This window comes from Vipera berus (assembly GCF_964194415.1).
Source record: "Vipera berus genome assembly, chromosome: 13".
NCBI lineage: Eukaryota > Metazoa > Chordata > Lepidosauria > Squamata > Viperidae > Vipera > Vipera berus.
The window spans coordinates 6,782,743-6,807,238 of record NC_138216.1 but is presented as its reverse complement, the minus strand read 5'-3'; the positions used below and the strand labels follow the sequence as shown (position 1 = coordinate 6,807,238).

The 24,496-nt window shown below is 48.4% G+C and overlaps 1 protein-coding gene across 4 annotated transcripts in view; it reads right to left on the bottom strand.

Moving 5' to 3' along the window:
* Positions 1–24,269, bottom strand: part of MARF1 (meiosis regulator and mRNA stability factor 1) — a 32,005-nt gene extending 7,736 nt beyond the window's left edge. For 2 of the 4 annotated variants that reach the window (XM_081338102.1, XM_081338104.1), the window contains exons 1-21: positions 24,184–24,269; positions 21,855–22,053; positions 20,576–21,289; positions 19,672–19,846; positions 19,209–19,435; positions 18,974–19,091; positions 17,833–18,005; positions 16,016–16,450; positions 14,269–14,432; positions 12,957–13,115; positions 11,560–11,749; positions 11,128–11,306; positions 10,132–10,212; positions 9,413–9,649; positions 8,042–8,161; positions 7,062–7,237; positions 5,457–5,677; positions 4,981–5,123; positions 4,198–4,331; positions 1,242–1,444; positions 57–284 (exon numbers count right to left, since the gene is read on the bottom strand). In XM_081338102.1, coding sequence (XP_081194228.1) covers positions 57–284; positions 1,242–1,444; positions 4,198–4,331; positions 4,981–5,123; positions 5,457–5,677; positions 7,062–7,237; positions 8,042–8,161; positions 9,413–9,649; positions 10,132–10,212; positions 11,128–11,306; positions 11,560–11,749; positions 12,957–13,115; positions 14,269–14,432; positions 16,016–16,450; positions 17,833–18,005; positions 18,974–19,091; positions 19,209–19,435; positions 19,672–19,846; positions 20,576–21,289; positions 21,855–21,998 — 4,221 coding nt within the window. In that variant the 5' untranslated portion in view covers positions 21,999–22,053; positions 24,184–24,269. The remainder of the gene's footprint in view (positions 1–56; positions 285–1,241; positions 1,445–4,197; positions 4,332–4,980; positions 5,124–5,456; positions 5,678–7,061; positions 7,238–8,041; positions 8,162–9,412; positions 9,650–10,131; positions 10,213–11,127; positions 11,307–11,559; positions 11,750–12,956; positions 13,116–14,268; positions 14,433–16,015; positions 16,451–17,832; positions 18,006–18,973; positions 19,092–19,208; positions 19,436–19,671; positions 19,847–20,575; positions 21,290–21,854; positions 22,054–24,183) is intronic. The other 2 variants (XM_081338105.1, XM_081338103.1) reach the window with 2 other exon arrangements.
* Between the last annotated feature and the right edge of the window lie 227 nt (positions 24,270–24,496).

Here is a 24,496-nt window from a genome sequence, read left to right as displayed (position 1 = left end):
CCCCATGAAGGCCACCGTCGTGGTGGTTTTTCCCCACGTGGCATCTGAAAACCTACCTTGATGACATGGCAAACCTTCTGCAGCAGAGCTGGAACGGAGCCCACATCGTAGTCCTGGAGACGCAAAGGGTAGCCGAACGTCTTGGCGTATTCGGCAAGGAGGTCCGCCATCATGAGACACTTATCCTTCTGAGAACGGAGCAACTTCACCAACTGAGCAGCCAAAGCCTTGAGTTGTTCCGTCTCGGTTAACATGAGGATTTTCTCCTCGCCGCATTCCAGGAGCTGGAGATGAAGGTCAGCGTGGTTATTTAAGAGCGACCGGAGAAGGCAATGCTAGAATATTGGGGATCCAAAACTGTAGGATCCGAAGCTCAGCAAGTTTTTTTTCTTTCAAAAGCCATGGGAAGACAAAGATAGAAGGTAATGTCTCTCTTTTACCGGTCTACTATAGAGAGCGTCCTCTCGTATGGTATTGTGGTTTGGTATGCTGGTCTGACAGCCGCGGATAGGAAAGTATTACAGAGGGTGGTGAGTACAGCGCAAGACATTGTGGGCTATCCCCTGACACCACTGGATGACCTCGCCAGGACTCGCTGCCTTGGAAGAGTGAGGAAAATTCTCAGGGATGACTCACACCCTGGACGGTATCTCTTTACTCTCCTACCATCGGGTAGGAGATATAGGAGTATAGCCAGCCGAACCAACAGGCTGAAAAACAACTTTTATCCGTGGGCTGTTAGGCTTTTGAATGAGAAATAACTTGTGTGAATTTTACGCAGAATTGACTTGGGAGGCCGGTGTGTGGTGTAGTTAGTTCACATGGTGTAGTAAGATGGAGGGTTTGTTGTCACTGTGTGTTGGGGGGGGGGAGCACGAAGGGAGGCTCAGCTAATCTCAATGTACACATAGTTGTACTTTGACAATAAAGGTTCATTTCATTTCTTGAGTTGGATTTCCATCAAGCTCATGGACATACAGGTAGTCCTACTTCAGCGACCCTAATCCTACGCCCAGAACAAGCAGATTATGGAGAAGAGTTGCCTAGAACATCATCATCATCAGGCACATTCTGCATGGAGTTATTTGAAAAACACCTTGTTTGATCACACGATCCACAGGTGTTTCAGTAAGGTGAAAGGTGGTTCCTTTGTGACTAGGTAGGGATTCTAGGCTGATTCCCCCCCTTTTTTTTACTCCACCCCCAAGGGATCTGCCATCCCTTCCCTTACAATTGCCTACCTGCAAGACATCAGGTATGGCTTCAAAAAGTTCAAGTAGTTTGGTGAATCCGTAATGGGCAAGTTTGCACTGGCGCCCAAAGTGATGGTGATAGGACGGGATAAATTTGTTGAAGGGCATACGGAAGTAGGGCTGGTGGCGTAGCAAATCAATCACTTCTTTGCAGAACTGCTTCGTCCTTTCAACTTCTTCCTTGGTACGTTCTGAAGATGGAAGAAGAGCATCTCTAGCCACGTTTATGAAAGTCTGGTCTGAGGACCACCCCCCCCCCCACCCCCCGTTGTTCCCTCCAAGCTGCTCTCGGGGACCCGCAAAAATCAAGTTCCACTTTCGTCGTTTTTATAAATAACTCAAGGTGGTGAACATACTTAATACTTCTTCCTCCTCCTTCTCCCCCCCCACCCCCAACTGTGTGGTGGGTTGGGGGGGGAAAGAAATTGACTGGCCCAAAGTTACCGAGCTGGCTTTCATGGCTAAGGCAGGATTAGAACTCGCAATCTCCTGATGATTGGATCAAAGTCACCCAACCAGCTTTCGTGCCTAAAATGGGATTAGAACTCATTGTCTTCTTCTTTCTAGAACACCTTAACCACTAAAAAAATAAAAAATAAAAATAAAAAAACACCTGGCTCTCGAAACCAAAGTTATTTGCCAGGTACTGAAGATATTTTCAAAGAGTTAAAACAATGTCACTCTTCTTCTCAGTATTACCCTTAATTTGCTGAAATGTACGGCTTTTCCATGAAAAATATTGTATTTACATCGGTATCTAATGGGTTTAAAAGGTAAAGGTAAAGGTTCCCCTGCACACGCGTGCTAGTCGTTTCCAACTCTAGGGGCCGGGGCTCATCTCCGTTTCAAAGCCGAAGAGGCAGCACTTGTCCGAGGACATCTCCGTGGTCATGTGGCCGGCATGACTAGACGCCAAAGGCGCACGGAACGCTGTTACCTTCCCACCGTAGTGGTCCCTATTTTTCTACTTGCATTTTTTACGTGCTTTCGAACTGCTAGGTTGGCAGAAGCTGGGACGAGTAACAGGCGCTCACTCTGTTACGCGGCACTCGGGATTCGACCCGCCAAACTGCCGACCTTCTGATCGACAAGCTCAGCGTCCTAACCCATTGAGCCACCGCGTCCCTGTCTCTAATGGGTTTAATATTGCTATTTTTGCATGACCCGATAGATATTCTACAACAGTGAGATTTTTAATTTTTTTTAATACAATACATATCGATAAATATAACCCATACAAACAAAAGATCTTTTGGGATCCTCCACAATTTTTAAAACTGAAAAGGGGGGCCCGAGAGAGAGAAAAAAAAGAATTAAGGAACACTAATATAGAGTGAATATTTGGGCACAAAGTCATGCAGACAGGATAAAGCCAGGTGTTCTGTACCAGCCTGCTACCGGCCCTGCAGAAAAGGCAGGGACAACCCCTTTACAAACGGCAAGAGACTGGAATTAAGCCTGCCAAATTTATAGCTACAAAAACAAACAAGACACGAACCAAGAAACAGGAGCTTTAAGAAACAGGAACTATCCAAGCAGTTGCCTTCAGCAAACCAGCCCTCCCCACACATTCCCCTTATATAGAGGTCAGGGCGTGGCTTCTCTCTGCCTCCTTCCGAGGAGCCCCATTGCCTTCCTCTGTCTACTCCTAATTGACTGCGTCCTGCGTCGGGCGTCCTTGAACAGGGCCAGCTGTGGGTCATCTTCATCCACGCTGTCAGGCTCACACAGCTGGGTCTCCGTGGTGACCAAGTGGGAGGGGACTGGCTGAGGGCTCTCATCAGCAAGATCTTCAACCCCCTCAGCAAGGTCTTCAACACCCCCCTCCTCCTCCTCTGAGTCATCCGACCCAACTGCCGAACCCACAGGCTGACCCTGAATCACAACACCAGGTTTTAGTGCTCTATCATCCAAGTCAATTGAATTCTGAACTGCAAAAAGCCCTGACAACTGCAACATTTATTGAATCACTGGGATTACATATCCTCTCTCTGTCTGTCTGTCTCTCTCTTTTTAACGTTTCAGGGGTTGGTTCATTTCCCAGGCTTGGAATCCTGACTTTCCTTTAGGAATTTAAGAGAGACACTTAAAACTGTCAGGCTCGCTGGCATCTGTCTAAATTCAAACAGCGTCATTCCCAAGCACCATTTTCATTTACTCTCTTTGGAAAGATTTATTGAGCAAAAAAAAGAAAAAAGAAAAAAAAAAGAGGGTGGTGGTGGTTTGGAGGATGGGGTGGAGGTCACGAGAATTCCCGCAACCGAATTCTTTTTTCTCTTTCTAAAAGTCAATCTATTCCAAAGTCCGTTAGGGTGGAAACAGCTTTTATCTTCTCACTAGCTACAGTCCCGGTCAATTGAGAGAATAAATAAAGCTCACTAGTCAATAAGTAACAGCCTGCCTAGGTAAACAGCAAAATGGGCAATCTTTTTTTTTCTTTTTTCTTCCTGGTAACTCAGCTGGGGATTTACACAGCTGTCCCCTGGATCTTTACCCCTCTTGAGAATATAGCAACTTCTCCTCGACTTACGGCCACAACGGAGCCCAAAATTTCTATTGCTAAGCGGGGCAGTTGTTAAGCGGGTTTTGCACCATTATGTGGCCTTTCTTGCCACACTTGTTAAGCGAACGTTGTTAAGCTAGTCACACGATTGTGAAGGGAATCTGGTTTACCCCACTAACTTTGCCTCCAAAAGGTCGCAAAAGGCCACGACAGGACCCTGGGACACTGCAACCGTCGTAAATACGAGTCAGTTGCCAAAACGTCTGAATTTTGATCATGTGACCACGGGGATGCCGCAACGGTCGTTAAGTGTGAAAAACGGTCGTAAGTCGCTTTCTTCAGTGCCGTTGTAACCCTGAATGGTCACTAAATGTTTGGCAGGCAATGTTGAGCGAGAGACCCCCAAGAATTTTTCTGAAGTTTTCAACGGCAACAACATACCTCTCTTGGGGATACAGATGACCATCTCGTTATCTTGCAGTGACAAAGAAATGGTTGTGTCGGGAATTTCGGATATTAGATCCACCAAGTCACACACTCCGTACTCCGTGACATCCCAGTCTTTCGAAAAACACCTACAAGATTAATAATTCAGGAAACGCTCGGAAAACAAAAATTACTGCATTAAGATCGAACTGGAGAACTAGCTACACAAAAATTGAAGCTTTCTACTGGCCCATGTTTAAGCCTCTGCAGGAAACCAAAAGAAAAGCAAAATTATCTTTTTCAGGTTGAAACCCAGTACCGAGAAAAATATTTTCGCAATGCAATAATCGCTGGTCAAGCTCTGTATTTACTGGAACGCTGTAAGGTATTTCTTTTAAATCTTGACTTTAGTGTATATGCGGTTATTGCCTCTGGGTTAAAAATCCTAGCGTGATGACGTTAGGGTAGTTTGATGGAAATGATTACATAACCCCCCTCCCTGCCCGATATATTTAGGATTGGCTCATTTCTGGCGTTCCATTAACAGCAGCCGAATTTTAAAATCAACTCATTTCAATTTCTTCTATTCTATAAACCTCTAAACCTGGAGGATTTTGCTGCTGCCTTTTAGGCGATTTTAATTCGTATATTTTCCCTTTCCGTGAAAATGTATGACTCGCTTTAAACTAAGCTGCTAAATTTTAAAAAAACACACACACACACACATACGACACAGATATTTTTATATTTGCAGTTGGAAATGTAAAAAGATGTGTTGCCACAGCTCTACATACGTACCAGTGATAAGCATGTAAGAATTCTTTGACTACAACTCGCTTACTGGCCTGGGACTTCAGGAGCTTTAGTAAGTCTTGCGTGAATCGCTTCACTTGAGCCCTGTGTGTTAAGGTTAACAAACGCTTGGTTCCTATCCCAAGAATCTGAGAAGAAGAAGAAAAAGTTTGCACGTAGATCTACGGCGAAACTTGAGCGCTCATAAATCAAGTTATATTTCTCTCGACAAGCGTGATGGGCTGGGATCAAAATCGAAAGACCAAACTCTATAGAGCTGGGCAAAGACCACGTCAACAGACACTACAAGGAGTGCTCAATTTATGATCACAGTTTGGACTAGAATTTCTGTCGCAAAGCAAGATGGCAGGTGAGTGTACGCTGCCAGCTAACCCAGAGTTGCTTTTTCATCTTCCTCATGATGCCAGCCCCTTCTTGGAAGGCCAACATCGCTGGCAAGGAAGGAGAACGTCTGAACTCACCTGCAAGACATGAGGCACCGATTCCAGCAGCTCTATTAACTTGGAATATCCATAGTCCGACACACGGCACTGTTTGGCAAAATGGTGATGGTACATGGGGACGAACTTGCTGACAGACATAATGCAGGAGGGCTGGTTTTTAAGGAGATCAATCACTTCTCTACTGAACTGGATGAGCTGTGGGTTGCCCACGGGGCTCTTGGAACGCAACAGCCAAGGCTCTGGAGTAGAGGAAAGAAGATCGCCGCCCAAGAAGGCGTCTTTATTGGGAAGAACGCACGAGAAGGCAATAGACATCACGGCCAAGGAGCAGAAATTGGAGGAAGCACCCCATTTGTAAGACTAATTGTGGGAGGAGAGGCAGAGCCCGGGAGAGGAGTCAAGAGAGGAGTCAGCCTGGGATCACTACGTTCCCACAAGCGGTCCGTTGAATTCCGTTGACTCTTTAACTAACACCAACTTAGTGCTGACTGTTGACTAGAGTCTTGTCTAGAGGCATCAGCAACAAATCGTCTTAACTGAAAATGAACATGTGGCCCTGATTCTTTGTGCCTGTTCAAGACACTAATCCCATTTATTGGAAATGAGAAAAGAGAAAAAAGAATAATCTGATGTGGGAGTAAATTACTCTGTCCTTTTCAAACGTTTGAAAGGACAACTCCCCTAACAGCATGAATTTAGGCTATCTGAAGATGGACCTGAAGTCCAAAACACCAGGAGAACATTGGGTTATCTGAAAGCAAGCTGACATTAGGTAAAAAGTCAAGGCACCAGGCTGGAAAGCGGGAGACCATGAGCTCAACTATTGCTTTAGCCATGAAAGCCAGCTGGGTGACCTTGGCTTTTATGACTCGTGGACTTCAACTCCCAGAATTCCTGAGCCAGCCATGCTGAGGGGAAAGAGAGAGGTTTCCAAGCTGAGCCATGCCGGCTCGGGAATTCTGGGAGTTGAAGTCCACGAGTCATGAGGGGGCCATAGTTCCTCCATGCTGGCTCAGGAATTCTGAGAGTTGAAGTCCACAAGTCATGAAGGGGCCAAAGTTTCCCCCATGCTGGCTGAGGAATTCTGGGAGTTGAAGTCCACAAGTCATAAAAGAGTCAAGGTTTCCTACCCCTGGCCTAGGCCTAGGCCGCTTTATGACTCGTGGACTTCAACTCCCAGAATTCCTGAGCCAGCCATGCTGAGGGGAAAGAGAGAGGTTTCCAAGCTGAGCCACGCTGGCTCAGGAATTCTGGGAGTTGAAGTCCACGAGTCATCAAAGAGCCAAGGTTGCCTACCCCTGGGCTAGTCCCTCTTTCCCAGCCCAACACACCTCACAGGATTGTTGCTGTGGGGGAAATAGTGTCGGATATCTCAGGTGCTTTGTAGAAGCAATAAAGGCAGGATACAAATGAATACAAACAAATCAAATCTCGGTCAAATACGTTTATGGGTTGCCATGGCAATCCTGCTCGGCTGGGAAGAAAAAGGTTCTCCAAACCTCATCTAGGTGGGAATCAAAGACACAGGCTGTCTTTACAAATTCAGACAACAGGGGTGAAAAGGAATGAATGGTCGAGGTTAGGTAGCTAGCTAGGACAGCAACCAAGGAGTAATATAAATACCTGTGGCAGGAGGAGGTGGTTTATTATGTATCCACTTTACAACTTTGATGCCATTTTGTGCGATCGCTATATTAACACCGGGAACGCAGGAGATAAGGTGCTCCAGAGGGATGCCCCCCTGGCCTTCCTCAACCATTTCTAGGCTGTTAAATTCTGAAGCATAACAGTCTTGGAAACTACAATTAAAAAAAGGGGAGGGGGAAGTGAAGATAAAAAGAATTAGCTCAATGCTTATGAGGGCTGTTTGTATTTCTCTGCTTGTCCACAAACTTGGTGTAACTGCTGGAGATCAAACACAAACGGCCCCCTTTTATATTTTCTAATCATAGCAGGCGGTGGGGTGAGTTGGGTTTCATCCCAATTGTAGCAATGATGGGTCTGTTCTGTACCAGCCTGCTACCGGCCCTGCAGAAAAGGCAGGGACAACCCCTTTTACAAGAAGGCAAGAGGCTGGAACTAAGCCTGCCAAATTTATTGATACAAAAACAAACAAGACACGAACCAAGAAACAGGAGCTTTTCAAGCGGTTGCCTTCAGCAAACCAGCCCTCCCACGCATTCCCCTTTTATACAGTTTAGGGCGTGGCTTCTCTCTGCCTCCTTCCGAGGTGCCCCATTGCCTTCCTCTGTTTACTCCTGATTGACTGCCTCCTGCGTCGGGCGTCCTTGAACAGGGCCAGCTGTGGGTCATCTTCATCCACGCTGTCAGGCTCACACAGCTGGGTCTCCGTCGTGACCAGGTGGGAGGGGCCTGGCTGAGGGCTCTCATCAGCAAGCTCTTCAACACCCCCCTCCTCCTCCTCTGAGTCGTCCGACCCAACTGCCGAACCCACAGGCTGACCCTGAATCACAACAGGGTCAGTGAAAACCAGTAGGGATCCTGATGGGCGCCGCGGAGTCGCATCAGTTCCGAATATTCCATGATTAATTTGAAGAGCTGGATGCATCTCCAGCCTTTGGGCGTTGAGACCAACGGCTTACCTGAGCAGTGGTAGTGTCCCCTCGTGGGTCTGTAACAAGCTATGAACTTGAGGAGCAAAGGCCTTCAGAGAATGAATCACAAAGGGAATTTTGTAGGAGTCGGGATCAAAGTCGTGCTCGCTAAAAAACCAACGACAAAGTCAAGTTTTTATAGGAAGCCGAGCAAGGAAAATCTGCCTATATATAAGAACTTTACCCAGTTATAGCCCACAGCTTGCGTGTTCAATGCTGGAAGCTTTACTTTTTTCCCCCAACTCATACAATACCCAGCAAGAATCCAAACTAGACTTTATTTTTTTACCATAAAGTGTAAGAGGTTCAATCAAAAATTCTTTCTCCTAGTATAGGTCGTCCCCGACTAATGACTTTTCATAGTTCCAGGCTGACTTTACGACCCAGGTTTCATGGTCATCCCCTGCCCTCCTGCAGTCCCGCGATCCCATTTTGGGCGGTGAGCAACTGGCCCATATTTATGGCGGATTGCAGAGTTCCACTGTCGTGTGAATGCAATTTACATTTCTGCTGGAAACTGGCTTTTACTTCCAGCTAATGGCAAAAAAAAGGCCCACTGTGGACAATGGAACCGCTTAATGACTGTGACACTAGCTTAACGATGGTTGGTGATTCACTTAACAACTGCAAAAAAAGGCATCAAATCAAATCTGTAAAATTAAGCGGTCTTGCGGTGACTTGTTTAACAAGCAGCGGCATGAATTTACAGCCATAATTAGTCTAAGTCTAGGATTTCCTGCATGCCGAAAAGTGGATTTAATCTATGTTGGTTTGACAACATCCACATCAACGAAAGGAGGGAAACGGATCTAAGACCAGTGACAAAGCATTTGCTGTGCACATAAGCCCCAGCCTTTCTATGTTCTGTTGGAAGAACCACTAAATGGTTCTAAAAAGCCATGGTGGCGGAGTGGTTAGAATGCAGTGTTGCAGGCAAACTCTGCCCACTGCCAGGAGTTTGATCTCGACCAGCTCAAGACTGACTCAGCCTTCCATCCTTCCGAGGTCGGTAAAAATGAGGATTTGGGGGGGGACAATAGGCTGACTCTATAAACCCCTTAGAGAGCGCTATAAAGCATTATGAAGCGGTATTTAAGTCTAAGTGCTACTGCTATTGCTAAACCCCTTGGATCAATGAACAGAATGGCGAACAAGGTCCTATGCTCGTAAAGACTTACACTGCTTGGAAAACCAGCCCCAAAAGCCGAGTTATTTCAAAGGATTTCCAAGAGAATAAAACCCACCAGTTCTGCCTTAAAAGACCCTGACTCAGAAACCAATTTAATCCAAGTGTAACTTTCTGGGCTTTTCAGTTTTGATTGCAGAGCTTGATTGCAGAGAAGGAAGAAGCCAATTTACCTGAAGTCTTTGTTCGTACAATGCCGTTTGCAGACAGGCTCGTGATATTCCAGTTCTTCGAAGATGACGGGACTGCAGTTAGCAGAGGAGCCCTCGTGCGACTGGGAAGATCCTAACGGGCTCTGCCTGGCTTGGCTGCTGGGCAAGAGGCAAACCAGCCGACCGTTGCCTTGATCCCGGATCGCTACTATGTCTGTTAACTTGTGCAAGTCGGACACGTTCAGCTTGTGTCCGAACCTGGAAACCAGAAAGAAGAAATTGCTTAGTGAACGTGAAAAAGCTGAAGAAGCAGTTCACGGCTATCACAGACACCCTGGACTAGGCTCATCTCCATTTCAAAGCTGAAGAGCTGGCGCTTGTCCGAGGACGTCTCCGTGGTTATATGGCCGGCATGACTAGACGCCAAAGGCGCACGGAACGCTGTTACCTTCCCACCGTAGCGGTCCCTATTTTTCTACTTGCATTTTTACGTGCTTTCGAACTGCTAGGTTGGCAGAAGCTGGGACGAGTAACAGGCGCTCACTCTGCTACGCGGCACTCGGGATTCGACCCGCCAAACTGCCGACCTTCTGATCGACAAGCTCAGCGTCCTAACCCACTGAGCCACCGCGTCCCTGGACTAGCAAGGGATTAAATTCCGGATCAAGACGACCGCAAAGGGCAAGTTTGGAGTTTGTCAGAATCGGCAACCTTGTGCGTGTGCAAAATTCCCCGCTTACTTTTTCTCGTAAATCTCGGTGAATTTGGAAAGGGGGAGACAGCAGGCTGGGGCATCCTGAAGAATGGATACTGCTTCTGAACTGTAAAAAAGAGGGAGAACATCAAGAATCGGCACTGGGCATCCCTGTATACTTTCTTTGCAGAATTGTGAGTCTCTTCTTGAAAGCAACTATGTTGGCAAGTAGCAAAGATTCTTTACGGGCCTGAATAGGCCAAGTGAGTCTGTGAAACAGAGGTCTGAAAAGAGCCAAAGATCAACTAAATCTCACTTCCAATATGATCTAAATACAGGTTGTCCGCCAGAGCTAATTTGGTGTAGCGGTTAAGGGACCAGACTAGAAACCTAGAAAGGGTGAGTTCTAGTCCTGCCTTAAGGCAGAGAGAAACCTGCTGGGTGACTTTGGGGCCAGTCTCTCTCTCTCAGCCCTAGGAAGGAGACAGTGGCAAACCACTTCTGAAAAACCATGCTAAGAAAACAGCAGGGAGCGATCCAGGCAGTCTCCAAGAATCGGACACGATAAACGAAAGAAAGAACGAAAAAAGGCTGACCTACAAAGTAAAATCGTGCCGTTGTAACTTCGAACAGTCACTAAACAAATGGTTGTAAGCTGAGGACTACCTGTGTTGCTTAGTTCCTATCTCCTCCATCCCAAAAGAATGAGACTGCTTCCCTTTTTTTGTGTAATCGCCTGGGCAAAAACATGCCCCAGTTTTCTCAAATTCTCTCTCTCTAGTCCCGCAGCCCCCCCAACCTTTTGGGCACCAGGGACCGGTTCCGTGGAGAGAGGTTTTTCCACAGACCAAACGGTGTGTGGTTTTGCGTGCTGCCTGCATCCTGCGGGTGGGGCCTTGCTTGTTTGTGTGGAGCATTTTTTGGCATGCCGCGGCCCGGTGCTGATCCACAGAGCGGGGGTTGAGGACCCCTACTCTAATCCACAGAAGGTTTTTAGTTCAGAGACATAAGCGCTGCAGTATTATGGTTGCTGTCGTTTTACCTAATCAGTGCCAGACATTTGCTGGCAGCTCCTGTGGCTAATGACACCTGGATCCTCTTGTTGCCAATTTTGTATCTGTGCAAGCTGTTGACAGCAGCGATGGCCTCTTGAAGATTCTCCATCTGAACAACAGCCTTCAACTGATAGTCAGTGTGAGGACTAAGTTCTACGTTCTTTACCTGATTTTAAAAAAAAAGACGAAAATCATATCAAAAGAAAGTAAAATTGGAAGCCAGTACGATCTTCAAGGTGGAACTAAAGCAATTTGTAACTCGCGTGCTTACGGAACTACTAAAACAGCCAGGGTCGGGCTTATAAATTCTAAAATTCTAAAGCAAGTAGAACAATTGAAAAAGACATTTCAAGAATAAAAACACCCACGCCGAACGTTAAGTATAAACGGCGGCCACGAAGACGGGTGGAATTGTTTACCTTGCCATGCTTGGTGAAGGCATCCTGCAAAGATTGTTGAAGCTCTTTTCGGGAAAGTCGGTAATCCAGATTGCTAATCTGAATGTCTGCTCCATTTGCAAAGGGATCTGGGCCGTCTGTATGGCCGGAAGAATTGGTGACGTTCAAAGCGAGCGGAGAAGACCGGTTTGAAACGCTTGGAGACACGCTCCTAGAGCCGAAGGGAGGAAAGAGAATCTGGAACCGTTCATTCTATAGTATTACAGGTAGTCCTCGACTTACAACCGCGACGGAGCCCAAAATCTATGTGCCTGAGTGAAAAATTTGTTTTACGTGAGTTTTGTCCCATTTTACGACTTCCCTCGCCACATTTGTTAAGTGAACCGCTGCAGTTGTTAAACTGGTCACACGGTTGTTAAATCAGTCTGGCTTCCTCCGTTGACTTTGCTTGTCAGAGGGTCACCAAAGGGGATCACGTGACCCCGGGACACTGCGACCGTCATAAATATGAACTAGTTGTCAAGCAACTGAATGGTGAACCACGTAATCATGGGGAATGCTTCATAAGTGCGGAAACCGCTCATCTTTCCCCCCCCCCGGTGCCACTGTAACTTCAAACGGTCACTAAATGAATTGTTGTTAAGTCGAGGACTCCCTGTATTACACAGGCTTAGAAACAGAAGCCCGCTTTTGAGCGCCACAGCATTACAGGCAAAAGGGCGTCTCAGGGAACCAGCAAACTGCATGTAAACGTATCTCTTTAATTGTCTCTTCTATGTTAAGGACCGAGACTCTGCATTTCTTATCGAAGGACTAAAGGAATGTGACAAATATACACACTAGCGCCAGGGGTAGGTAGCCCTGGCTCTTTGATGACTCGTGGACTTCAACTCCCAGAATTCCTGAGCCAGCAAGGCTCAGCTTGGAAACCTCTCCCTTTCCCCTCAGCGTGGCTGGCTCAGGGATTCTGGGAATTGAAGTCCACGAGTCATAAAGCGGCCTAGGCCTAGGCCAGGGGTAGGCAACCTTGGCTCTTTTATGACTCGTGGACTTCAACTCCCAGAATTCCTGAGCCAGCAAGGCTCAGCTTGGAAACCTCTCCCTTTCCCCTCAGCGTGGCTGGCTCAGGGATTCTGGGAATTGAAGTCCACGAGTCATAAAGCGGCCTAGGCCTAGGCCAGGGGTAGGCAACCTTGGCTCTTTTATGACTCGTGGACTTCAACTCCCAGAATTCCTGAGCCGGCCTGGCTCAGCTTGGAAACCTCTCCCTTTCCCCTTAGCGTGGCTGGCTCAGAGATTCTGGGAGTTGAAGTCCACGAGTCATAAAAGGGTCAGGTTTGAAGACCCTTGCACTAAATGGAAGTCAAATGTGGCGTTCCTCTCTAAAAAAACAAAAACAGTGATACAATGACACCCACCTGGATGACCAACAACTCTGAGAGATGAGAATGGGACTGTGCTGTCTGGAGGCCGTCAGCATGCTGAAGGCTGAAGGAAAGCTGACCTGGAAGGCATTCTCCTTCTCTTTCTTGTCCACTGGGGAGCTGTTGATGCTTCTGGCTGCCATCACCTCTTTCCTGGGTGAAGAAGAAAGGCTTAATTAAGGCGTCGCACTTGAGAGAGATATCTGCCTTGTTCTGACCATGGAGATTCTCAAGTCATCCAGGTCATTGTTGTCCCAAATGGGCTTTTTCAAGAGGCAACTGGGCTTTCGTTTTTCTCTTTGAACGTTTTTGGACAGAGAGGACCGCCGGTTCGAAAGAGGGGTCAAAGAGGCCATCTAGGTCAAAACTGAACAGCCCCCCCTCAACAGAGGGGGAAGGACACGACATCATCTACCTCCAGTCTACAACACGGTCCTTTCAGCAGGCCCAAGAAGGCTCCACACCCCTTTGCACCGCTCAGGTGACTCTGAGGGCACAGATAAACCTCCAAGTGGCCTCAACGAGCCTCTAAAAGTTCTCTTTCTGAGAGTCGTCGAGGCCACTTGGAGGTGTATCTGAGCCCTCAGGGTCCCCTGAGTAGTGCAAATGTAGTGCAAATAAAGAGCCTTGGTGGAGCAGTGGGCTAATGCCTCCTTAAGTAATACCAGCTGCCTGCAATTAGTGCAGGTTCGAGTCCCACTAGGCTCAAGGTTGACTCAGCCTTCCATCCTTCCGAGGTAGGTAAAATGAGGACCCAGATTGTTGGGGGCAATTAAGCTGACTTTGTAATAATGCCGCTTGGGGTGGGGTGTGAAAGCCCTAACAAGCAGGCATATACACAGAATGAAGGCTACTGCTAAGCTTGTAAGCCGCCCTGAGTCTTCGGAGAAGGGTGGGATATAAATGGAATTAAAAATAAAATAAAAATGTGTGTGGAGCCATTTCTGCTTCAGTTTGAGTTGGAGACAACACAGACTCATCCCCAACCGTCTGCGCCTGTCTTTCGCAGTGAAGGGACACGGGGCAGAAAACATCCTTGCAGCCAAGAAAGCTCCACACCCATTTGCACGCCTACTCAGGGGACCCTGAGGACACAGACACACCTCCAAGTGGCCTCAACGACCCTCTAAAAGGATGCAAATGTCCAGCTGTCTGCAAGGAGCATAAATCCTTCCATCCCCCACCATCCGGTCGGAGCTGAAGAAGCTTCTCGGATGAGAAGGGAAACGTCTTCCAAGAGAAAACAAGAAAGTCCAGTTGCGTCATGAGAAAAACCACCGTGGGGTCTGCCTTGATCTCAACATACTTTTGATGGTTTTTATTGTGAGCGGGTTCTCCCGCTTTCTTGGTCGCCTGGGGTACAGAGCTGGCTGGGGCAGAACCGGTGTGTGATGAAGGAACCCCCTCTTTCAGCTGATCTTGGCGGTGTTCAGAGCTTCTTCCTGTTTTCGATTCAAGGCGACACAGTTCCTTGGGAGACAAAAAAAAAAATGCCCACAGGTGACCCTCAATTGACAAGAGTTCATTTATTTTTATTTTTATTTTTTTTTATTGAAAAGTTTTACAGTACATTCTGGAATACAGAACCCCTCCCCTCCCCCTCCCCTCTCCCCAACCCTCCCCAACTCTCCCTTCCCCCCTCCCCGACTTCCCAGAGCTAAATACAGGGTATAAAAATACAAACAAACATAATCTAAAATATGCAAACAACAATAAGATATTAAATTCTATCGCACTTTAACTCTTAATAAAATAACTACAAGCTAATTATACATCATATAAATCCGCTACTTATTCAAATGCTAAATGAAACTTTTTAGTCCCATATTTATTCTGAATATAATCTATCCATCTCTTCCACTCCACAGTATATCTCTGTTGCGATTGATCTTTCAAATACGCTGAAATCTTTGCCATCTCTGCCAAGTTAGAAACTTTTAAAGTCCATTCTTCTATGGTCGGCAGTTCTTCCTTCTTCCAATATTGCGCTAAAAGTCTCGCTGCCGTAATTAAGTTCAGCATCAATTTAATATCTACAACAGTTCTAAATGAACAGACAAGAGTTCATTTAGTGACCATTCAAAGTTACAACAGCCTCATGAGAAAAATGACTCGTGACTCAGGGTTCCTTTCATTGTATTCTACCTAGACAAGATAGTCCTCGATTTACAACAGTTCGTTTAGGGGCCTTCTAAAGTTACAATGACACTGGGGAAAAAAAGTAACTTAGGACTGTTTTTCACACAACCCGTTGCAGCATCTCCAGGGTCACGTGATCAAAATTCAAGACACTTGGCAACTGGCATGAACTTAGGACAGTTGCAGCGTCCCGGGGTTGTGTAATCCCCTTCCTGTGACCTTCTGACAAGCAAAGTCAATGGGGGAAGCCAGATTCACTGCACAGCTGGGTTACTGACTTAGCAACTGCAGTGATTCACTTCAAAGGACTGCGGCAAAATTCACTTAACAATGGTCTCGCTTAGTTATGGAAATTTGGGGCTCAGTTGTGGTCCTAAAAAGAACTAAAAAGGGGATTTTAAAAAAAACAAGATGTCTCTATGGCAGGGGTCTTCAAACGTGGCCCTTTGATGACTTGTGGACTTCAACTCCCAGAATTCCTCAGCCAGGCACATTGGCTGAGGAATTCGGGGAGCTGAAGTCCACAAGTCATCTAAGGGCCACGTTTGAAGACGGCCTGCTTGTGGACTTCAACTCCCAGAATTCCTCAGCCAGCGTGCCTGGCTGAGGAATTCTGGGAGTTGAAGTCCACAAGTGATCTAAGGGCCACGTTTGAAGACGGCCTGCTTGTGGACTTCAACTCCCAGAATTCCTCAGCCAGGCATGCTGGCTGAGGAATTCTGGGAGCTGAAGTCCACAAGTCATTAAAGGGCCAAGTTTGAAGACTCCTGCTCTAAACAAACGGCTCACTCATTTATGTCCGAAGTACACCTTTAAAAAATAAAAACCAAAAACTTTGCGAAGATCAATCAGATCAGAAAGGGAAAGAATGCTTTCGATTTTTCCAAAGAGGCATAAACTGGGAAACGCCCTACCTGCAAGCTTTTCACGGTGGTATTTTTCGGAACGGACCCGTGCCCTTGAGGGCCTTTTGCCGCCACGGCCTTGGCGGCGGAAGACGGATCGTTCGCCATTCGGCTCATGAGACACAGCTTGGCGTTTCGGTTGACCTTCTTGGGCGACTTGGCTTTGTCTGCCACGGAAGAGCCTGCGTTCTTGGTTTCTGCCAGCTCGCGGTTTTTTGGGGTGAAAGACACGGTTATCCGGTTGCCGAAAACATCTTCGTTCTCCATCCGCTTCTGAGCTCGCTCGGCGCTATCCTGGCTGAGGAAACGGAGGATGGCGCTGCTGCCGGAGACGGTCAGGACTTTCCCCCCGCAATTGTCCGACAGACGCCGAAGTCTCAGGCAGACGCTTTTGCTATCTCGGTTGGTGGGCAGGTTGTAAACGTATAACAGTGTGTGACACGCCTGTTTCAGAGAATTAAAAAAAAAGGGGGGGCTCGGATATGCTTGTCAAGAGGCCAGGGCAAAGCAACAGAGCTGAACACTTGGGACAATTTAAAAACAGAAAGAATCCTCCTCAGATCAATAAACCCGGAGAGACAAAAGACCCTCTGGGGCCAAACCGTAAGGATTGCTTGAATTAATCAAAGCTGTAGAAATTGAATAGATCCGTGCTGGCGAACCTATGGGACACGTGCCACAGGTGGCACGCAGAGCCCCAGTCCTAGGCCTCCAGTTGTGTTTTATAAAACTTTTTCGCTTTAAGCCTGCGCTGCCGTGTGCAAAAAAAAAAAGGTTCAATCAATCAATTTCAACTTCTCGTGGGGAAAAAAAAAGATCTCGCAAAGTTGGAATCGATTGATCGAACTTTTTAGTCCCACCCAGCCTGCCGTTACCACCGCGGCCATGCCCACCCAATGGATCACGCCCACCCAACGGGCCACACCCACCCAACAGGCCACACCCACCCGGCACCCGATGATACAGAAGTGGGTTTTGGGTTGCAGTTTGGGCATTCGGTCTCTAAAAGGTTCGCCATCACTGCAATAGGTGAACAAAAGACAACCAGCCTCCTTCCAACCCAAGAAGTCTGTCGACAGCGTCACTTCAACTTCCATAATTTCCCAGCCAGGATGCTGATTGGAGAATTTTGGGAGTTGAAGCCGGGCATTGTAGTTGCCAAGGTTGAGAAACTGCCCTGCAGAGGCGAAACGTTTTACAGGATTGCCGACAGTCAGAACGTGCTTCATACTAAGGGACAACAGGTGTTTTAAACCGTATCTTAACTGTGAAAGGGGCAAGTCGCTCTTGAACAATAAATTCCAACAGTCCTCAACTTACAACCCATTCATTTAGTGAACTTTCTAAGTTACCGCAGCCCCCGAATAAAGCTTACGACATTTCCCCCCCCCCCCGACGTGACCGTTGCAGCATCCTCGTGGTCAAAATTGGGACAATTGGCAACTAGCACCTATTTATGATGGTCCCGGGATCCCCTCTGGTGACCTTCTGACAAGCAAACCCTATAGGGAAGCCAGGTTAGGTTAACAACCGTGTTACTAACCGAACAACTGAAGGACTTAACAACGATGTCAAGAAAGGCCATGAAGTGGGGCAAAACTCGCCTAGCACCTGTTTCGCTTAGCAGCCAAAATTTCTGGGCTCAACTGGGGGTCACAAGCCGAGGACCACCTGTATGAGCTTACTCGCATTCCCAACTTTATTTCCACATTAATATCTGCAGCCGACAGGTAAAGCAGGAGGAATCTGTGCCACGGATACAAGGAGAAGGCCCGTCCGTCTCTCCGACGACCCTTCCAAAGCCTCACCGGCGATCGGCCACTTACTGTTTTTTTCAAGGGTAATCTTGGGGGCAAATCTGAAATAAATTCTTCGAATCGGATTAGCTCGTGGGCGTGGTGCAAGAGTGCTTCGGAAGCCTGGTTTTTATGAACCAGGATGATATGGAAACCGTGGCGGTGCCTCAAGTCGCTGAGCTCCAAGGCAAAGTTGACATCAGCTGGAAGGAAAAAAAAAAAGACAAGACAGCCCCCCAAACCCCAAGTCAGCGGCTTTGGGAGGTTTTGATACTTGACCCAAGGGTGCATTTCTCATAAGCATCTGTGGGGGCAACTTCGGATGGCAAAATACTGGGTTGAGACTTAAAACTGCTCCTTGCTTACTTCAACAAAACCAGCCAGGAGTCATCGCCAGAAAAGCAACTGTTTAAAGCTAGACCGTTTCAAAGAGATAGGAGGAAAGGAAAAAACAAACAACCCCCCCCCTAACCCGGTTAGTTGGTTCTCAAGCTTGAGGGGAGTTTGTGCCACAGCGCAAGTAACACCGCAATGAGTATTTGTTAAGATTTTTTTTAAAAATCTGCCTTTATTATTTTATAAGTAACTGAAGGCAGTGGCCGCACTCATCAGAAAAATCCACAGAAGGGGTAATTACTACTACTAAATTGATTGGGACCAAAGGTCAGCTGACATTCTCCTTACTCCTCTCATTTTCCCCACAAGAGCTGTCAGATGGGTTGAGCTGTTGAGGTGGATTGGGCTGAGAACAAGGCACTAGCCCAGGGGTAGGCAACCTCGGCTCCTTTATGACTCGTGGACTTCAACTCCCAGAATTCCTGAGTCAGCAGAACATAGCATAGCTGACTCAGGAATTCTGGGAGTTGAAGTCCACGAGTCATAAAAGAGCCGAGGTCGCCTACCCCTGCACTAGCCCAAAGTCACCCAGCTGGCTTTCGTATCTAAGGCAGGACTAGAACTCTTAAGCTCCTGGTGATTGGCCCAAAGTCACCCAGCCAGCTTTCCTGCTTAAGGCGGGACTAGAACTCCCGGTCTCCTCACTTCCAGCCTGGAGCTTTAATCCATAAACCAAGCTCCCCTTATTTAGGACTTCGAATGCAACTAAGCAGATGGGTTTCGAAGCTGAGCAAGGATCAAAATGACGCCCCAAGGAAGCGCCGTTGATACGTACTTGAGACAAGCACCACGGTGGCTGGTGCAGCGTGGGTGTCCGCAAACCTCCTAAGGCTCTGCCGGAGTTTGTCATCAGCAGCATTCTTGGCTGTGGCATTGATGTGTGCAACAGTCACCTAAGGGGTGGGGAGGGGGAGGAAAATTATATTTCCGGAAAAGATTAAACACAGCAGGTCCAGAAGTTGACGGATTTCCCCCCCCCCCACTTCCCCCGAATCTTTTTGAGTGCGCACCTGGCAGTTGTTCAGCTCTTCAATAACCTCCCTGTTTTCCTTACTAATGTCACACACGCAAATGAACTCGGCCTCTCGGTGGCCTTTAAAAAACTTTTCACGGATGCGCTGGACCACCGCCACGGCGGAACGACCAGACGGGACTGAACAGTTTTCGATATCCCAGAAGACCCCGATGGGAGGCAGGTTTTCCAGCAACTGGTTTGAGATGGCAATTTCCGGAGAGCCTGCGTTCAGGGGGAAGAAAGATCCAGCGCCTTAAATAACCGCACCTCTCCGATGAACTCCCTTCTCCCAACCTTTGCAACTTTTAAAGGCGGGTGGACTTCAAGTCCCAGAAATCCCCAGCTGACTTGAGGAATTCCGAGACTCTTAACAAGTGGCCCAGGTTGGGACACGCTGGGTTTAACTGGAAAGTGAAAGCTGCGGTAACTTTAAAAGGATCACGTCAAAAGGACATTACCGTGTTTGGGACTCAGCTGGCCAAAGCTACTGGCTAAGAGAAGACTCTTCTCTTTCCTCGTTCCTTTGGTTCCACAGCCATTACACATGGGGAGAGAAAGGGGTGCCACCTGGGCACTGGGAGGAGGAATATCTGGCCACATTTTAGCTGCTTCTACTAGATTTTCTTGGGATGACTGCGGAGGGAAAAAAACAACATGCGCCATCGCCTTAGCACAACGATCCTGCACAGAAGCCAACCTCCACCAGCAGTTTTAGCTCCCACGGAGGTATTCTTAAAAAAAGGCTGGCCCATTTGCCTACTGGCGAACGGTTATTTCTTCCAACGTTACAGGGGGTCCTCGACTTACATTCGTTCAGAGTGACCGAAGTTACAACGCTTTCCCCCTCCCCCAAAAAGTATCTTACCGCAGTATTTCGCACTTATGACCTTGGCCGCATACCCATGGCCATGTGGTCAAAATTCAGCTGCACGTATTATTATTTATGATGGCTGCAGCGTCCCGGGGTCATGCGATCCCCTTTCACGACCTTCTTGACAAAAGTCAAGGGGGAAGCCAAGATCCACTTAACGAACGGGTGTTACTAACCTAACAACTGCACTGATGCAGTTCTCACACACACACACACACACACACACACACACACACACACACACACACACAAAAGGGGGCCAAAACTCGTTTGGCAACTGTCTTGCTTAGCGATGGCAATTTGGGGCTCAATTGTGGCCGTAAGTCGAGGGCTACCGGTAACGGCCCACCCGCGGCAGCTGTTTTGAAAAGCCTGCATGTTGCCTGGACAGATGCTCAGGCCAGGTGGCCCTCGAACCGAAGGGCCCGCCCGACCTCAGGAACCGATTACCTTCCCAGTGGCTTAGTGTATTAAAAACGGGAGGTACAAACCTTGCTTAAACATTCCGTGCAGTGGTGAGAGCCCTTTAAGTAAAGGGGAGGTGAAACCTTTAGGTGCAGCGAGTTGGTGCAAAGGCAAGGCATTCGCTCCGGCTGAGCCAGGTGCTCCTCGGAGAGTCCCGCCGCCCCACTGAATTCAGGACAGGAAAAGTAGCCAGGAGCCGTGCAGCCCGGATGGGGGGGAAACGGATGCATTTTGTGCAGGCTACCGTGACAGGCTTGGAAGTGGAGTTTCCCGCAGCAGGAGAAGTGGGGGCACGAAGGGAGCGTGCTTTCCCGGCACACGCCAGCCACGTTGCTTCTCGCCGGGCCGTTCTTGAGCGAGGAGGAGGAGGAGGAGGACTGGCAAGCCAACTCTGAGCCTATCTGCCAAGTGATCGTCCCAGGGCTGGGGGCGTTTAAGACCGTCCCGGGGGGGCGAATCAAGCTGCTGCTGCTGCTGCTGTTGACGCCACCACCACCGCCACCACCGATGTTGCCGCCGCCGCCGCCACCACCAAAGTGCAACTGAGGAACCCGAGGGGAGGAGTCAGAGCCATGAGAACAGCAGCTTACTTTGGGGTTGGGTGGGAGCTGGATTTGCTTGGGCTGGAGAGAGTGGACGTCGGGGAGGGGAAGGGCCGCAAACGGCTGCAGAGGAGCGTGGCGAGCCGAGGGGGCCTCCTTCAACTCTGCAGCACCTTTCCTGTTCTCCATGGGCTTGTTCTGAGAGAGAGAGAAAGAGAGAGGGAGAGAGAGAGAGAGGGAGAGAGAGAGAGAGAGAGAGAGAAAGCGACAAACGGAGGCCAGGTGAGGTTGCAGAAGATGTGCAAAAAGGATTTCAGACTGGAAAATTTCAAGTTCAGTAGAAGCACAGGTAGTCCTTGACTTATGACCAGCTGTTTAGCGACCGTTTGAAGCTACACCACCCACCCAAAAAGGTACTTACGACCTGAATTCATAGTTCGGATGGCTAGGCTCTTCCTGTGGTCATGTGATCATATTTTGGGCACTTGGCCGTGGCTGTTTGCAGCACCTCAGTCACATGACCACGGGCTCTATGGGCCTTTTTTTTTTTGCACCAGGAACTGGTGTTGACTTCCAGTTTCTGGCAAAACGCAGCCATTGTAGACAATGGGCTTGCTTAACAACCGTGGATCCGCTTTAACAACCACGGTGATTTTTAACTATTTTAACTCTGGTCCCTAAGCAACCAGTTGCACGTTGAGGACTACTTGCACATCACATCAATTTAGCATTCCGCTTAATAAACGTTCAGTCCATACTCTACCGTTTTTGCAGCAAGGGGAAAATTCTGTTCGGTAACTGAAAAGCAGTTAGAAAATTTCCAGAGCCAGGGCTTCGCATCGTTATCCTGCAGCTGAAGCCATCCGAGTGATCTAGGACAGACGTTCTGCGCTATTTTTCCTTCCATTATATCTCCAAACAGAAGTCAACATTCTCCTCTCTTTCCTTTTCTTTCATTCTAACTGCGAAAAACGTGTATAATTCACAAGATCAGATAACATGCCATCGAAATACCTAGTTATTCAACATGCCCGACACATTTATATCACCTTTCTGAGCGGCTGAGCAAAAGGCAGAATTTTTTTTTAAAAAAAAATACCAAAACAATAACAAATATTGATTTTCAGAAATCATGTGGGTGTGCAGAACCTGTGACCTACTGGATGTTGCAGAATCACAAGTCCGAAGACCTTTGCAATTGGTTGAGCTAAACATGCTCACTGAAAATCGTAGTGCTGCCTTCACGCTGCTTATTAAAAGCACCTTGATTATAACTAGCTTCTCAAGGAACTCATTGCTGATGCCCTGGAGTAGCAACTAAAACAATTCAAGTCAATTAGGTATTATCTTAACGCTGAAGACCTGCTGCAGAAAGTTGCGTGCGGGGTCACAAACATGTCCCCCCCAAAACCCAGCCAACTTGCAAGACAGGTCATAGGTGAAATAAAATTCCACTGTTGTTATTATTCCCTGTTCTGTTGCTTTTAGAAACCGAACGATTGTAGTGAATTTAAAAACTACGAGTCTTAAAAGTGCCAAGTCTGAAGAGTCCAGTTAGCTACTAGTGGTACATATTAATAAACATGGATAAATCCATCATACATTTGCCAGAGCAAAGGGAAAGGGATTCACCAAAGGAACAGCCACCGAAGAAATTAAAACTGGTATTCCCCCCCCCCTTTTCCCTACAGTTTGTAATATTTTATTAGATTATAGAATAAAATACAAAAGCAAACAGTAGGACACAGTGGGGAGGAAAAAAGGGGGGGAAGGGAGGGGGAGAAGGGAAAAAGAACAAGCTTCCTCTGTTGCAGTAGAACAGGCGTCTTCAAACTTGGCCCTTTTATCACTTGGGGGACTTCAACTCCCAGAATCCCTCAGCCAGGCAATTCAGCCAGGAATTCTGGGAGTTGAAGTCCACTCTTCTTAAAGTCTATATCAGGGGTCTTCAAACCTGGCCCTTTGATGACTTGGGGACTTCAACTCCCAGAATCCCTCAGCCAGGCACGCTGACTGAGGAATTCTGGGAGTTGAAGTCCACTCTTCTTAAAGTCTATATCAGGGGTCTTCAAACCTGGCCCTTTGATGACTTGGGGACTTCAACTCCCAGAATCCCTCAGCCAGGCACGCTGACTGAGGAATTCTGGGAGTTGAAGTCCACTCTTCTTAAAGTCTATATCAGGGGTCTTCAAACCTGGCCCTTTGATGACTTGGGGACTTCAACTCCCAGAATCCCTCAGCCAGGCACGCTGGCTGAGGAATTCTGGGAGTTGAAGTCCACTCTTCTTAAAGTCTATATCAGGGGTCTTCAAACCTGGCCCTGATGCCTGGCTGAGGGATTCTGGGAGTTGAAGTCCCCAAGTCGTCCAAGGGCCAAGTGGGAAGACCCCTGCAGCAGAAGGCAGCTCCGAACCCCAACCTTTTTCACTTTCCCACATTACAAACTAGCCATTGCTGTAACAACAAAGGAATCTAACCAGTAAAGCCCCCAATTCACACCCCACTCTTGGTTTTTCTTTTTTTTAAAAAAAGCCGTCAACTTTTTTTTTGACACCTTGCTAAGCACCGGCGGAGGTACTCACATACCGTCACGTCCTAACAAGTGGGCCAATCTGTGAAGAGGTTGGAAAGCCCCGATCTGATCCAGAGCACCCCTGCAATGCTCTTCCGTCCCCCCGCCACCCTCCCTCCCCAGGTTACCTTTTAGGGAGGCCTCGCAGAAGCGCTTCTGAGCCCCCCCCCCGAGAGTCACGCCCAGCGCAGAGCTCGGGGCCCGCCCGAAGAGCCAATATTGAGCCAGCCCGGGCTTCCTCCCTCGCCACAGCCGGAGCTGCGAGGGCGGCGTCCCCAGAGCAAACCCCAGCGCTCCCCTGGAGGAACCGCCGCGGCATTCGCCTTCCCCTCCAGCCCTGCCCAGCCGTCCCCCCCCGTCCTCCTCCTCCTCCCGACACTCCCCTCCCTTCCCGCGCCGGGACTCAGCCCCGAGTCTGAACCAGCTGGCCGGCTGCAAGCCCGGCGGCCGGGCTGGGTTGAGTTGGGAGGCGTGTCGTGTCGTGTCGTGTCGTGTGAACGCGCGCCCAGGAGCCACTCACCGCCCTCCGTCGCATCCCAGCGCCCGCCGTCGCCGCCGCCGCCTCTTCTTTGTTTTGCTCCCGCTGCGCCCTCCCACTCCCTCCCCGCGCGCTTCCGCTTCCGCCGCGGCGAGCGGCGCTTCCGGCCGCCGACGGGAAGAGAGAGAGAGAGAGAGAGAGAGAGAGAGAGAGAGCGCTGTCGTAAAAGCGTCGCGAAGGGAGCCAAGCCACACACACGCACGCACGCACGCACGCACGCACGCCCCCTCTCCGGTCTAGCCGCGCCTCTCGTTGGTCCTGGGAGGTCGGCTGGCCTCTTCCCTGGCTTTGGCCG